This window comes from Lepus europaeus, chromosome 5 (genome assembly GCF_033115175.1).
Source record: "Lepus europaeus isolate LE1 chromosome 5, mLepTim1.pri, whole genome shotgun sequence".
NCBI lineage: Eukaryota > Metazoa > Chordata > Mammalia > Lagomorpha > Leporidae > Lepus > Lepus europaeus.
The window spans coordinates 80282935-80298451 of record NC_084831.1 but is presented as its reverse complement, the minus strand read 5'-3'; the positions used below and the strand labels follow the sequence as shown (position 1 = coordinate 80298451).

The window sequence follows — 15517 nt, the reverse complement described above, 5'->3', positions numbered from 1 at the left end:
ATGTCTACATCCCATAATGGAGTACCTAGGTTCAAGTATCCACTCTGTTTCCAATTCCAACTCCCTGCTAATGTGTACCTTGGGAGGCACTGCATGATAGCTTAAGTACTTGGGTTCCTGCCACCCATGTGGGAGACCCAGATTAAGTTCTGGGCTCCTGGCTTCAAGCTGGCCCAACTCTTTGTTGTTGCAGGCATCTGGGAGAATGAATCAGTACTCTCTACTTGCTTTTAAAGAAATAAAAATAAATTTAAAAAAAAATGTTTACAGTTGAAATCTATGTAGATTTAATTCTGTTAATAAAACACTTGGTACCTTAATACATCAAAGTATCATTTCAACAGGCCAAAAAAAAAAAAATCTTAAAATAGGCAGGCAATTCTGCCTATAATGCAATATATATTTCTAACTGTAGTCTCTAAAAATCATACGTGAAAAATAACAGGGCTCACAATGTGGTGGAATGAGAAGGTGAGAAGGTCATGCCAAGATGGTTGACAAAGAGGAGTTGGGTATGATTGCTCAAAATCTATGTAACTTTATAAGCCAGAGTAAAACAATTCTGTATTACTTTATGACCCAAAATGAATGTTGATATGGGGTGTTATACTATATTTCCTTTTTTACCAGCTGTGTATGAACTTATTGGCCAATCAGAAAAACACACTGTAGACTAGACTTACACAGAGAGTCTTCAAAAAGTTCAAGGAAAATGGATATTGTGAAAATCTTGTGCCTGGCTTTAAAATTTTTTTTGTACCCAAACAGACTTATAATTCTGTTTTGCCATAAACTTTTAGAAGTCTCCTTGTATGTAAAGAGCAAGAGGAAAAATGTCTCTCACTTTTTCAAAGTGCCATGGTATATGATTTATATGGTTTTAAATAAATAAGAAATACTACACGGTATCCTAAGACAATGGGCCATACCTGTATTCCTAAATTACGTATTAAAGACATAATTCAGGAATCACTAAAATTTAACTAAAGTGACAGAATTACCAGTATTTCTTATAGTACTTTAAGTTAGTATCTAAAAGTAAGTCTAATGACATTTCACAACATGGTCACAATAACACTGGGGAAAAAGAAAGGAAGGCAAGCAGTGGTGACTTTGTTCTTCAGCTTTGATATATAAAGCTCACAGTGAAGACTGGACGTTAATATCCCTGGTTCTAGTCCAGGTTCCACTAATTAGCTTTGTCACATTGGACAAGAGGCTAACTCATGAATTTCATTGAATAAATAATTATTATGCACTAATTTTCAAGGTTTCTGAATTGAGATACCTGAAAAACCCATGGTTGTCTGAAAATCAAATGGAGTTAACTTCTGTGAAAATATAAAACTTAACATAAACAAGCTGAAAAAGGTAATCGTTTAAGTTTCTACTTAATGTACCCTTTATTATGTAGGGACAACTGTTCCTTAGATGAAAAAGAAAAATGTTTTAATTATCATTGCCTCTTTTAACTCTTTAAATATATATTTATTTATCTGAAAGTCTGGGGCCAGTGTCGTGGCACAGCAAGTTAAGCTGCTGCTGCAGTGCTGGCATCTCATATGGGTGCCAGTTGGAGTCCCCACTGCTCTACTTCCAATCCAGCCTCGCCTGCTAATGTGCCTGGGAAAGCAGTGGAAGATGGCCCAAGTCCTTGGACTCTTGCCACTCACACATGGAAGACCTGGAAGCTCTTGGTTCCTGGCTCTGGTCTGGCCCAGCCTCGGCCATTTAGGAAGTGAACCAGCAGATCAAGATCTCTGTTTCTCTCTTCTTTTTTCCCCCTCTTCTTTAAAGATGTATTTAGAAAGGCCAAGTTACAGAAAAAGAAGAAAGACACACACACACAGAGAGAGAGAGAGAGAGAGAGAGAGAGAGAGAGAGAGATATCTTCAATCTACTGGTTTACTCCTCAAGTAACTACAACAGCCGAGGCCTGGGTCAGGCAGAATCCAGGAGTGTGGCACTCAATCCAGGTCTCCTGTGTGTGGCAAAGACCCAAGCACTAGAGCACCTGCTGCCTATCAGGGTGCACATTAGCAGCAAGCTGGATCAGAAGTGGAGAAGTGGAACTCCAACCAGATATTGTAATATGAGATGTGGATATAACAAGCAGTGACTTTAACCACTGCATCCAACACTTGTCCCCTACTCCTCACTCAGCATAACTATTTTTTGTTTAAACCTTTTATTCAGTGAATACAAATTTCATAGATACAACTTTAAGAATATAGTGGCTTTCCCCCCATACCCACCCTTCTATCCCCACTCCCATCCCATACCTCCTACTCCTTCTTCCATCCCATTCTTCATTAAGATTCATTTTAATTAACTTTATATACAGAAGACCAACTCTATACTAAGTAAAGATTTCAACAGTTTGCACTCACCAACCCACACAACATATAAAGTACTGTTTGAGAATAAGTTTTGCCGTTAATTCTCATAGTACAACTCATTAGGGAAAGAGGCTCTACATGGGGAGTAAGTATACACAGTGACTTTTGTTGTTAAATTAACAATTAACACTCCCAACATAACTCTTAAAATCCAAAGCTGTTGCCTGAAATTGAAGTTTAGGAGGATTCTACAGAGACCTGAAAACTTTATTTGTAAATTTGCTACAGGATACACAGAAGTATTTATTATCTCTTCACAAAAGTACATAAAATAATAACCATAGACTCTGAAGCCACTCAAAATTCTATTTTCAGTTACCAAACATTTTAACAATAAAATAAACACTAATAGTACTTAAGGCAGATAGAAGGTAAACTTTCTTACTTGGATTTGGCTGCAATAATACTTCTGTTTGTTTCATTATTTTTTCTGTCCATATTTTGGTACATTCAGCTTTGCTAAGGAGGTTCTCTAAGTGAGCATCCAATTCTGTCTTCTCTGCCTGGCCCAGCTTTTCTTCTGTGAACTGTTATATATATAAAAAAAAGTTGAAATATACCTCAAATAAATTTTAGGAAATTTTATCAATAGGTAAAAAACAAGCTCAAGTCCAAATAATCCTAAACATATAAACAATTGTGCTTTGGCTTTATTTGTTAGCCAGTGCCTATGAATGCCTCCCCCCGCCTTTTGCCCCTATAGTAGTTGTTTATCCATAACTTTTGTGGCATTTATGACGACCTTATATATATTACAGTTATCACATATTCTTAGTTCTGCTAAAATGTATAATGTGTGAGTGAATTCTGTAGAAAATGCAGCTAAGTGCTTGGTTTATAAATATTTCTTTTTTTTTTAACTTTTATTTAATGAATATAAATTTCCAAAGTACAGCTTATGGGTTACAATGGCTTCCCCCTCCTAAAACTTCCCTCTCACCCACAACCCTCCCCTTTCCTGCTCCCTCTCCCCTTGCAATCACATCACGATTCATTTTCAATTCTCTTTATATACAGAAGATCAGTTTAGTATATATTAGGTAAAGATTTCAACAGTTTGCCCCCATATAGCAACACAAAGTGAAAAATATTGTTTGAGTACTAGTTATGGCATTAAATCACAATGTACAGCACATTAAGGACAGAGATCCTACATGATATTTTTAAAAAATTGATTAATTTTCTATGCAATGTCCAATTTAAAACCAAGTTTTTTTTTTTCATTTTCAATTATCTTTATATACAGAAGATCGATTCAGTATATACTAAGTAAATATTTCATCAGTTTGCACCCACACAGAAACACAAAGTGTAAAAATACTGTTTCAGTACTAGTTATAGCATTACTACACATTGGACAACACATTAAGGACAGATCCCACATGAGATGTAAGTACACAGTGACTCCTGTTGTTGACTTAACAATTGGACACTCTTGTTTATGGCGTCAGTAATCTCCCTAGGCTCTAGTCATGAGTTGCCAAGGCTATGGAAACCTTTAGGGTTCGCCGACTTTGATCTTATTCTGGCAGGGTCATAGTCAAAGTGGAAGTTCTCTCCTCCCTTCAGAGAAAGGTACCTCCTTCTTTGATGGCCCCGTTCTTTCCACTAGGATCTCATTCACAGAGATCTTTCATTTAGGTCTTCTTTTATAAATATTTCTTACAAATAAAGGCAGCAAGAATAATGGTAAGGAGTAAGAATTTTGTCAGTTAGATCTGAGTCCTGACTACATTGCCAACTATTTGTCCTGAGCAAGTTTTTGAATATTTTCTTCAGTATTGTTAAAGAAAGACAATACATATTTTATAATGTTTTAAAGATTAAGACTGTGTAACTTAAATAATTTTGTTCAGTGCCTACTAATTATTTAAGCTTAAAAAAGGCTGTTTATGTTTATTGTGAATTGTGTATTTATATTGGCACTTTCATCACTTCTAATCAGACAGATTTTTATGGGATGTTCTGGGATATGCTCTTGCAATTTATTTATAAACCTTTGGAACATACCCTATTTGTACCTTGGAGTGTCTTTTAAAGACCATAAAATGCAGTATAATGTATACTCTATATATCAATTTTTAATCTATTGACAGTGTTGATATTAAGAAAGGCAGCATTGTTGATGCAATAATAAGGAGGTAAAAAATATTTCTGTGCAAATCTTTTTGAGCCTTCTGGATACTTTTAATTAAACAGAGGAGACCATGACTCAGACTGTTGATCACTATAATTTTTCTTTGGAATATATGGCTTTGTCCGTCCGAAAGTATCCCATGAGCACTAATTCTATGGTTACTCATGACTAACTCCCAGTTAACAAAATTGCGTTCATCTTGTCTTTTCTCGCCATTCCTCAAAAAAATCTTTTCTGCCAATCTCTTTTCTGAGTTTTAGTTCAGCATTTTTTCTTGGTCTAATAGTTTTAGTTGGTTATTATTACTTTTTAGCTAAAGGATTCTCTAAAATTTTATTCATAAGACTGCTAGTTAAAATTCCCACTGAAGATCCTGTTCAGGGGCTAGAAACAATGGTTTAAATGGCTGCTATAAAGCCTTACTTGTTTTTGAGACTGCTCTTTATCCAAGCCCTGATACAACAAAGTGAATTGAGAATTGCAGTTACAACTTATTGTCCAAGTCTGTAAATTTGTAGGATATGATAATGAGGAGCGCCTTAACTTTATGAAAGCAAACCCTGAGCCTATGGTCAGCTGGATAAACTAGGCAACCTCATTCTCAAAAGAGAACAAGATGTAAGCATAGGGGCCAGCACTGTGGCTCATTCGGTTAATCCTCCGCCTATGGCACTGGCATCCCATATGGACCCCGGGTTCTAGTCCCGGTTGCTCCTCTTCCAGTCCAGCTCTCTGCTGTGGCCTGAGAAAGCAGTGGAGGATGGCCCAAGTCCTTGGGGGAGACCTGGAAGAAGCTCTTGGCTCCTGGCTTGGGATCAGCGCAGCGCCGGCCCTAGCGGCCATTTGGGGGGTGAACCAACGGAAGGAAGACCTTTCTCTCTGTCTCTCTTTCTCACTGTCCATAACTCTACCTGTCAAATTAAAAAAAAAAAAAAAAAAAAAAAAAAAAGATGTAAGCATAGACTTCCTATACAGATCAGAGTCTACCACCAACGGTCAGACAGAAAATCTTCCATATAAGCAACCAGTAGAAAGGGAAAAAAAGAGACTACAACCAGGTTAAAATCAATTCAAAATGATGATTTAAGAAAAATTTTTTGCATTTTAAAAATCGGAATCACAGGGGTCAGTGCTGTCATGTAGAGGGTTAAGCTGCCGCCTGTGACACCAGCATCCCATATAGGCTGCTCCATTTCTGATCTAGCTTCTTGTTAATGGCCTGCAAAAAGGAGAAGATGGCCCAAGTGACTGGATCCCTGCCACCCATGCGGGAGACCTGAAATTAAACTCCTGGCCTCCGCCTGGCCCAGTCCTGGCCGTTGTGGCCATCTGAGAAGCGAACCAGTGGATGGAAGATCTCTATCTCTCCTTCTCTAACACTTTCAAATAAATAAATCTTCAAAAAAATTAGAAACACAAGCATAAATTCCCCTTTTAGAAAAAAGTGGAAGATGACCCAACTCCTTGGGCCCTTGCATCCTTGTGGGAGGCCCAGAAGAAGCTTCTGGCTCTTGGTTTTAGATCAGTCCAGCTCCGGCCATTGTGGCCATTTGGGGAGTGTACCAGTGGATGGAAGCTCTCAGCTCTCTGTCTTTCCCTCTCTCTAACTCTGCCTTTCAAATAAATAAATACATCTTTTTTTAAAATTCCCCTTTTATAAGTATAGCTATTTGTTCATTTCATTCATTCCTTCAACAAATATTTATCAGCATCTACACAGATGCCAGGCACTGCTCTAAGCACATGGGTTTCTGCAGCCAACAAAGCAGATAAGGTCTTTGCTCTTAGGAAGCTAACATTTTAACAAGGAGGATAATAAACAAGCTGATGACAAAGACATAAAGACTGTGGGGAGTGACTCAACATAGGTGGTACTTCTGTTTCTTGAGAGACATAATGAGTTTAAATATTACGAAGAATTGGCCGGCGCCGTGGCTCACTAGGCTGATCCTCCACCTGCGGTGCCGGCACCCCGGGTTCTAGTCCCGGTCAGGGCACCAGATTCTGTCCCAGTTGCTCCTCTTCCAGTCCAGCTCTCTGTAGTGGCCCGGGAGGGCAGTGGAGGATGGCCCAAGTCCGTGGGCCCTGCACCTGCATGGGAGACCAGGAGGAAGCACCTGGCTCCTGGTTTCGGATTGGTGCAGTGCTCTGGCCGTTGCAGCCATTTGGGGGGTGAACCAACGGAAGGAAGACCTTTACTCTCTGTCTCTCACTAACTCGGCCTGTCAAAAAAAAATATTACTAAGTATTCATTTTGGGGGGGGGAGCAAAAGAAATTAGGGAAGGCTTCAATGGGGAAGGGATGGGAGACCCGGGCTCAGAAGAGTATGAGATGGGAGTGATCAGAGAAATAGCATCTCTGAGCAATTAAGAAATAGCCTGAGAGGCCGGCGCTGCGGCTCACTTGCCTAATCCTCCACCTGTGGTGCCGGCACACCGGGTTTTAGTCGCGGTTGGGGCACCGGATTCTATCCCGGTTGCTCCTCTTCCAGTCCAGCTCTCTGCTGTGGCCCAGGAAGGCAGTGGAGGATGGCCCAAGTGCTTGGGCCCTGCACCCACATGGGAGACCAGGAGGAAGCACCTGGCTCCTGACTTTGGATTGGCACAGTGTGCTGCTGCAGCGGCCATTTGGGGGATGAACCAACGGAAGGAAGACCTTTTTCTCTGTCTCTCTCTCTAACTCTGCCTGTCAAAAAACAAAAAAACAAAAAAACCAAAAAAACAAAAAAGAAATAGCCTGAGGCTGAAAAGAAATTATCTATGTAAAGATTTAAGGGTAGAATATATAGTCCTCTGATGATTTATTTACAGTTGCATTATTTCTATAGGATCCTTAGCATCACCTTTACGTATATGAAGTATCAATATTAATTATTTTCTGGAAAGCCTTAATTTATATTTAATAACAAAGAACAAATAAGATTAAAAGATCAGTGATATTAAAAATCAGTATTTATGAGGTCAGTTTTTAGGCATTCTTCTGAAAACTAGAAGACATGGTCTCTGTTATAGGAGAAATAATTGAGTATTATCTAAGCAGTATAAACCTACAGGACTATTTTTTTCAGAACATAAAATGTTATCTAACAGGGTGCAGTGTTTGGCTTAGCAGTTAAGACATCAGTTATTGGTGTGCCTGAGTTCTGAGTCCCAATTCTGCTCCCAATTCCAGCTTCCTTCTAACATGTACTCTGGTAGCCACCAGATAATGGTACAAGTAGATGGGTACCTGCCACCCACGTGGGAGACTTGGATTGAGTTCCCAGGACCTCAGCATTTGGGGAGACCAGTAGATCAAAGTTCTGTAACTCTGCTTCTCAAACAAAAATAAAAATTAAAAAGCTTTACCTATTAGATGTTCAAAAAACACACTGGAATTAAAGAAACAGCCTGGAATTTTCTAAAAAGTTTTTTAAATGAGGCTGGCATTGTAGCTTAGTGGGTAAATCCACTTCCTATGACACCAGCATCCCATATGGGTGCCGGTTTGAGTTCCTATTACTCCATTTCCAATTCAGCTCTCTGCTAATGGCCTGGGTAAAGTAGTGGAAGATGGCCCAAGTACTTGGGCCCCTGAATCCACTGGGAGACCTGGATGAAGCTCCTGGCTTTGGCCTGGCCCAACCCCAGCTATTGTAGACATTTGGGGAGTAAACCAGTGGATGGAAGATTTCTGTCTCTCCCTCTCTCTATAACTCTTTCAATAAATGAATTTTTCAAAAAAAAGTTTTAAAATAGTGATTAAAGAAACAGTCACTGAATTTATCTGACACAAGTTAGGATTCAGGACAAGTTTTCTCCTGATGGTATTATAGAGATCAATCAATCAGAAAATTAATTATTTGGAAAATAAGATGTTTCCATCTTCAGGTCAAAAGGCTTGTTTACATATTTAATATATATATATTTTTTAGAAGCTAAGCAGCAACCAATTTTTTTTTTTTTGACAGGCAGATTTAGACAGTGAGAGAGAGAGAGAGAAAGGTCTTCCTTCCGTTAGTTCAGCCCCCAAATGGCCGCTACAGCAGGTGCACTGCACCGATCCGAAGCCAGGAGCCAGGTGCTTCCTCCTGGTCTCCCATGTGGGTGCAGGGCCCAAGGGCCATCCTCCACTGCCTTCCTGGGCCACAGCAGAGAGCTGGACTGGAAGAACAGCAACTGGGACTAGAACACGGGTTGCCCGTGCCGCAGGCGGAGGATTAACCTAATGAGCCACGGCGCCGGCCCATATTTAATATTTTATTTGTTGACTATCATGGTACTACCTTTTTTTTTTTTTTTAAAGATTTATTTGAAAGATGGAGTTATAGAGAGAGAGAGATGGGGAGGGTAGGAAAGGTGCCTTCCACCCTGGTTCACTCCTCATTTAGCTGGGGCTGAGCTGATCCGAAGCCAGGAGCTTCTTCTGGGTCTCCCATGTGAATGCCGGGGCCCAAGGAATTGGGCCGTCCTCTGCTGCTTTCCCAGATGCATTAGCAGAGAGCTGGATAGGAGGTGGAACAGGCAGGACTCAAAGCAGTGCTTACATGTGTTGCTGGCGCTGCAGGCTAGGGATTTAATCCACTGTGCCACAGTGCTGGTCCTTTATGGTACTACCTTGTAGTTACCTCATTAAGTACCCTTTTTTTTTTTTTTAAGTAAAAAAAGATAGAAGTACAAGTATAATATGGTAATAAATATTTGTATCCAGTCTGAGGAAGAAACAAAGAAATATGTAAACTGATTTACAAAATAAGATTCTACAAACAAACATGAGTAGTTTATTATTCTAGTTCAGAAGGACAAAAATAAACAATAATATAAGGAAACCTTACAAATCAGTGAGATAGTCTAACTGCAGAATACCTCTTCAGAAAATAGTAATTCTAAGGGAGGGTTCACATAAACTATGTACTTAAGTACCAGTAATAAATCTCACCTCACGCTTATCTACATTTTCTAAGACTGAAAACAATTAGTATACTTCACTCTATGTATATCTATGCTTTACACTTTAGTACATTATGTGATTGTTTTACCTGCTAATTTCTTTAAAAGTTTTCTTTTTTTCAAGAATATCATATTTTTCTTATATCTTTATTTTAAAAAAAGACTATTAGAAACAGAGTTAGAGAGAGAGGTAGAGACAGAGAGAGAGGTCTTCCAATCTGCTGGTTCACTTCCCAAATGGCTGCAATGACCAGGGCTGGGCCAGGCTGAAAGTAGGAGCCAAGAGCTTCTTCCAGGTCTCTTATGTGGCTGCAAGGGCCCAAGCACTTGGGCCATCCTCTGCTGCTTCCCCAGGTGCATTAGCAGGGAGCTGGATGGGAAAAGGAGCAGCTGGGACTCAAACCGACCACCATATGGGATGCCAGTGCTGCAGACCAGGGCTTTAATCCACTGTGCTACAGCACCGGCCCCACACTTCTATATTCTTTTTTTTTTTTTTTTTTTAAGACTTATTTATTTATTTGAAAGGCAGAGTTACAGAAGAAGCAGAGGCAGAGAGAGAGAAGTCTTCTATCTGCTGGTTCTCTCCCCAAATGGCTGCAATGGTCAGAATTGAGCTGATCTGAAGCCAGGAGCTTCTTCTGGATCTCCCACACAGGTGCAATGGCCGAAGCATGTGGGCAACTTGCTGCTGCTTTCCCAGGCACATTAACAGGGAGCTGGATCAGAAGTGGAGCAGCCGGGACTCGAATCAGTGCCCATATGGGATGCTGGCACTGCAGGCGGCAGCTTTACCAGCTATACCTCAGTGCCAGCCTCTTAACAATAGCATGGCTAAATAAATGTTTTAAAATGCCACATAGTAAGAATTATGTTTTATTTCAAATATTCAAAAGAATCTTTTAATATGGGCAAGAATCATAATTTCAATGATAAGTTGTGGTTGAGTGACTGAACATTTTTCCTAAGGTATCTGTATTGGGATTCAATCTTACATCTGTTTGTATTACAGTCATATAATATGCCATACCATCTTTCTAGTATATATTTGACTTTGATAAATTAATATTTTCTATGTTTATCACCATTATTCCAACGTATTCTGTGTTTCCCTGTCCCTGAGTCTTTCTTCACACTGGCTCCATCTCTGTTTCCTACATATTTAATAATTATTCACTCCATTAAGGGTAACCTAAATCCTATCTTAAATTAAGAAGGGTGCAGGGGAAGCACACAATAATATTTCTAGTATTATCTTTTTAAAAATAAACAGCAGTGTTTTGTTTTAAAGAGTTATTTATTTGAAGGCAGAAAGAGCAAGGGAGAGACAGACAGACACACTCACACACTCAGGGAACTACCATCCCTGCCTGGTTCAACCCTCAAATGCCCACAAGTTCCAGCTAAAGCAGGAGTCAGGAACTCAATCCATGACTTCCACATGGGTGGCAGGGAATCCAATTACTCCTGCCATGTGCCAGTGTGTGCATGAGCAGGAGGCTGGAGTTAGAAGCAGAGCCGGGACCTAAACCCAGGCACTTTGAAATGGGATATGAGCATCCCAACCAGTGCCTTCACTGCTTAAGCCAAATGCCCACTTCTTGAAAGTATATTTTTAAGACTTTTTCTTAGAAAATAGTTGCTATTCATAAAATTCATAGTGTAATTTTAATAATCAGTTCAGAGAAAATGTAAATACAATACTTATTATATGTAACATACAATAATCTTTACTACAAGAAGATCAGCTTATGATGTGTTTTTTGTCCTCAGGGATTTTATGATCAAGTTAGGATAATAATACTGCCTTAACACAAACATAAAATTTTAACAACAGCACCCTTTTCAAATGAGCAAAGGCCTATTTCTTTTTTTGAAAAAAAATCCTTCTCTAGTTACCAAAACCTTAAACATTAACCTATGAGAAATTTAGTCTTCAACATCTTCAAATCCGAAATTTTTTTTTTTTTTTGACAGGCAGAGTGGACAGTGAGAGAGAGAGACAGAAAGAAAGGTCTTCCTTTTTGCTGTTGGTTCACCCTCCAATGGCCGCTGCGGCCAGTGAATTGTGCTGATCTGAAGCCAGGAGCCAGGTGCTTCTCCTGGTCTCCCATGTGGGTGCAGGGCCCAAGGACTTGGGCCATCCTCCACTGCCTTCCTGGGCCATAGCAGAGAGCTGGTCTGGAAGAGGGGCAACTGGGATAGAATCCGGCGCCCCAACCAGGACTAGAACCCGGTGTGCCGGCGCCGCAAGGCGGAGGATTAGCCTGTTAAGCCACAGCGCCGGCCGACTTTGTAGACTCTTAATAGATGTTCATGAGAAACTATACTTGATTTAAAGCATCTATTTCAATGAATAGGTAGCAGTACAGAACTTCTGTGCAAACAATCTACAATGAAAGCTAGAATGTGAGTCATAGAAACCCAACCCAGTGTTCCCCAAAATATAGTTGTAGTATAATTCTTCCATAGTCTTTCATTTTAATAGAGCAAAATGGCATGAGAATAGATAGTTTAATCCCTTCTTCTTTGAAGGACTATCTTTGAGTCAGTCACATTACACCAGGTACCGTAATCCTTTACAACAGAATAGGCATATAGTCTTGAGTATGAAATAAGGTGCCTGGATTCCACATTCTGTTTTACTAGAAAGAAAAAAGAACTACAAGTAAAAAGGCTGTGTGTGATCAAGTGTAAACTCTAATCACCAATTCTTCAGGTTAGAGTAATATTCAAAGTAATCTAAACTACTTTGGGGAAAATATATAACACAAATTTTGAATATAACATATTAATAAACTTAAAGTGGATCCCTCTCCTTTGGTTCTCCATTTTAGATGCTCTTTTGAATTACCTAGGGAAGCTTTCAAAAACACTAATGTCAGATCCAACCCCTAAAATTTTAATTTAACTGGACAGGGGTGCAGTCAACATATACTGGCATTTTTAAAGATTCCCTGGGTAATTTTAAGTGCAGCCAAGACTGAGAACCACTGTTCTGAGCTCATACAGAATTATTTCAATATGTATCATTTGGTTTAGTTCCCACTGCATTACTTCTTTCTGTGGCCCATTTAAGAATCTTGATTGTCATTTCACTATGCTGGAGTTATGCTCCAAATACATTGTGTTGAAACTCAAGTTTTTGTCTTAACAGTATTTAAGTAATTGACCTACAAGTCTGATAATTTTAAACAGGAATACAGTAATCAGTATTAATTGACTGGGTGTGGTTTGGTAGAAAAGAGTTTAGGATCATTTATAGCTTTGTTATTACCTTAAAATACTTTCAAGAATTAATGATGAATTCAAAACAATCTTGTAGATTTTCTAATTACCTCATTCACAGAGTATGTAGTATAAATTTTAACATCAAGTTAACAAGTTATCTTCTACCTAGTGGTTTATTGAATTAACATCAATATTACCAAAAGATTTAAATACAGTTTTAAGCAACACTAAAAGTAGTTTTTGCACAATGAGAAAATGTATGGATTTTGAATGTGACCTTTTATTTATCAGAGTTTGAGAGGCACGGTAAAGTCATCACAGTTTATAAAAGTGGAAATTTAGAAGGGCCTGAGTGAGCTGTTTAGCCAAGCTGGAATTCTAGCCAGGGTCTGACAGGGTCCTGTTAATGGCACCACCACAGTCATCTTTGTTATTTCCAGCTTAGACAAGCTATTATGCTTGCTGAATAAACCTCAAGACCACATTTTAAAGACTTTCTAAAAAAAAAATGTTTACAATTTCATAGTTTAATAATCAGTTAATAGAAAACACCAAAAAAATGAACATTCTCCTAAATTAGCTTGATTTTATTTTATTTTATTTTTTTTGCCCTTCATAGCCAACAATCTCAGATCATGTACTATGTAGTTAGGCCTACAATGGTTACAAATGTACTGAGCAGAGATAAAACTTTCCTGTAAGTGTTCCATAAACAATATGGTATAACAACTATTTACACAGCATTTAGACAGTATTAGATACTACTCTAGATTTAAAGTATATGGAAGGTTGAGAAGATAAAATATATGCAAATAACTGTGATACTTTATGTAAGTGATGTGAATACCCTGAGGTTTTGGTATTCATGGAAATTTCTGGAAGCAATTCACTTCATAGCAAGGGATAACTATATATGCTCTTACATTAAAGATAGTCAAGTTTTGCTTTAGAATCAATTCTGAATTAAAAATCTCTCTCTTAGGATTTGCACTATAGCATAGCCATCCTCTACTATGTGCACAGGTTAGAGTCCTGGCTGTTCCACTTCCAATCCCGCTCCCTGCTAATGTGCTTAGGAAAGCAGCACATGTGGAGACCTAAAAGAAGCTCCTGGCTCTCGTCTGGCCCAGCACTGGCCACTGCGGCCATTTGGGAAATCATGGATGAGAGATATATCTCTCCCTAACTCTGCCTTTCAAATAAATAAAATAAATATTAAAAATAAACTCTCCTGTTCCTTCATTCATTATCAAATGAAAGGAAGAGTAATTTACAAAGTGGGTATTTGCTAAAAAGGATATTTAACAATGGCAAATTTGGGGCTAAACTGTGAAGTCCACAAAGGCAGGGACTAGATATCATACATCTTTGTATCTTCAACACCAAGCATCTAACAGGTAGTCAATAAAAACAGGTTGAACAGTTTAACATTTTAGACCGGTATTAGATATCTTCAAGGTCAGCAAATATAATGTTAGAAAAATACTAGCAAAGATGACAAAATTATTTAACATGCTAAATGATTCTTGTTTCCCTTCACAGAGTAAACTTTTCATATGGAAACTAACTTGTTAGGCTAAAATGACAAAAATTAAAATGAGGCATGTTGGATGTTGTGATAGGGGAACAGGAAACATACAGTTGATTCCTTAGGACACACAATCTTTTTTAAAGAAGTGAAAGACATATAGCCACAGAATTTTAGAGCTCGCGGAGACCTTGCATAATTGTTCATTAGAAGAAAAATTTTATAGGATTGTACATCAAGCTCTTGTGGTCTGAGAAGCCTTCACAGTTGAGATGAATTTGAACCTGTATCTTGAGGGAAGGACAGAATATGTAGAGGGCACTCCAGTTAACTTTATGAACAAAAGCCTAGAGTCAGAAAAGTACATGATATTATATTTTGGAAATTAAAAATAATTTAATTAAAATCAAGTGTTTAATACTCAGGAATCTAGACTAAAAAGACTGATTTTAAGATAAATGGCTTTTAAGACACTAGTAAATTGCATCTTGGCAAGGATAAATTACTTGATGCTTTTATATTGAGGAAGTTAAAAATAAGTAATCAGCCAAATAAATTTAAGAATACTCCTTATTCATTTATACATTATACTTTAACATTCATTTTAAAGTACCAAAGTTTACAAATGAATTTTAGAAGAGTGAGTGATGATAAAACTCACTTACACTAGCATGCTTTAACACTCTGATTTGATGATTTTAAAGCAAAGAACACTTTCGATTTTTTTAACTTAAAATTTTTAAGTAAAATGGAAAATGTATAAAATTGACCAGCCCAAGGATGGCTTATTCCTTTATGTACAAATTGGTTTGAATGGAGATTATTATTTAGAAATAAAAAAGCTTAATGCCTTCCCTACTGTCCCAATTGCTTATTCAGAGTTACTGTCATAGCTCTTAAACTATTCTTAGCATGAAACTTGGTACTTTGGTATTATACTGATGTCAACACAATTCAGAGTAGGAACTCAGTTACTGACTAACTACAGAAAAGAGAAAGCAGTGTTTTGTTGCGTATTATCCAGAATTCCAAATTTCATGTTACATTTTGGAAGCACTTTTAAGTTTTATTTTTAAAAAGCATTATGGAAAATGTCAAATATATACCAAAATATAGCAGTATAATAAAAATGTTATAACGAAACCTTAAAAACCCATAACTCAGTTTCTATAACCATCGACACTGTCCTGATCTTGTTTCAACTACTTCTACCTTTTTCCTCTGAAATACTTTAATGCAAATTCACAAGTTTAGTACACTTACATACTTTAGGATGTATCTCTCATAGTTACA

At 38.1% G+C, this 15517-nt stretch overlaps 1 protein-coding gene across 2 annotated transcripts in view; it reads right to left on the bottom strand.

The window, feature by feature from the left end:
* SH3GLB1 (SH3 domain containing GRB2 like, endophilin B1) overlaps window positions 1-15517 on the bottom strand; it is a 45889-nt gene that overhangs the window by 26436 nt on the left and 3936 nt on the right. For both annotated transcript variants that reach the window (XM_062191663.1, XM_062191662.1), the window contains exon 2: window positions 2785-2926. In XM_062191663.1, coding sequence (XP_062047647.1) covers window positions 2785-2926 — 142 coding nt within the window. The remainder of the gene's footprint in view (window positions 1-2784; window positions 2927-15517) is intronic.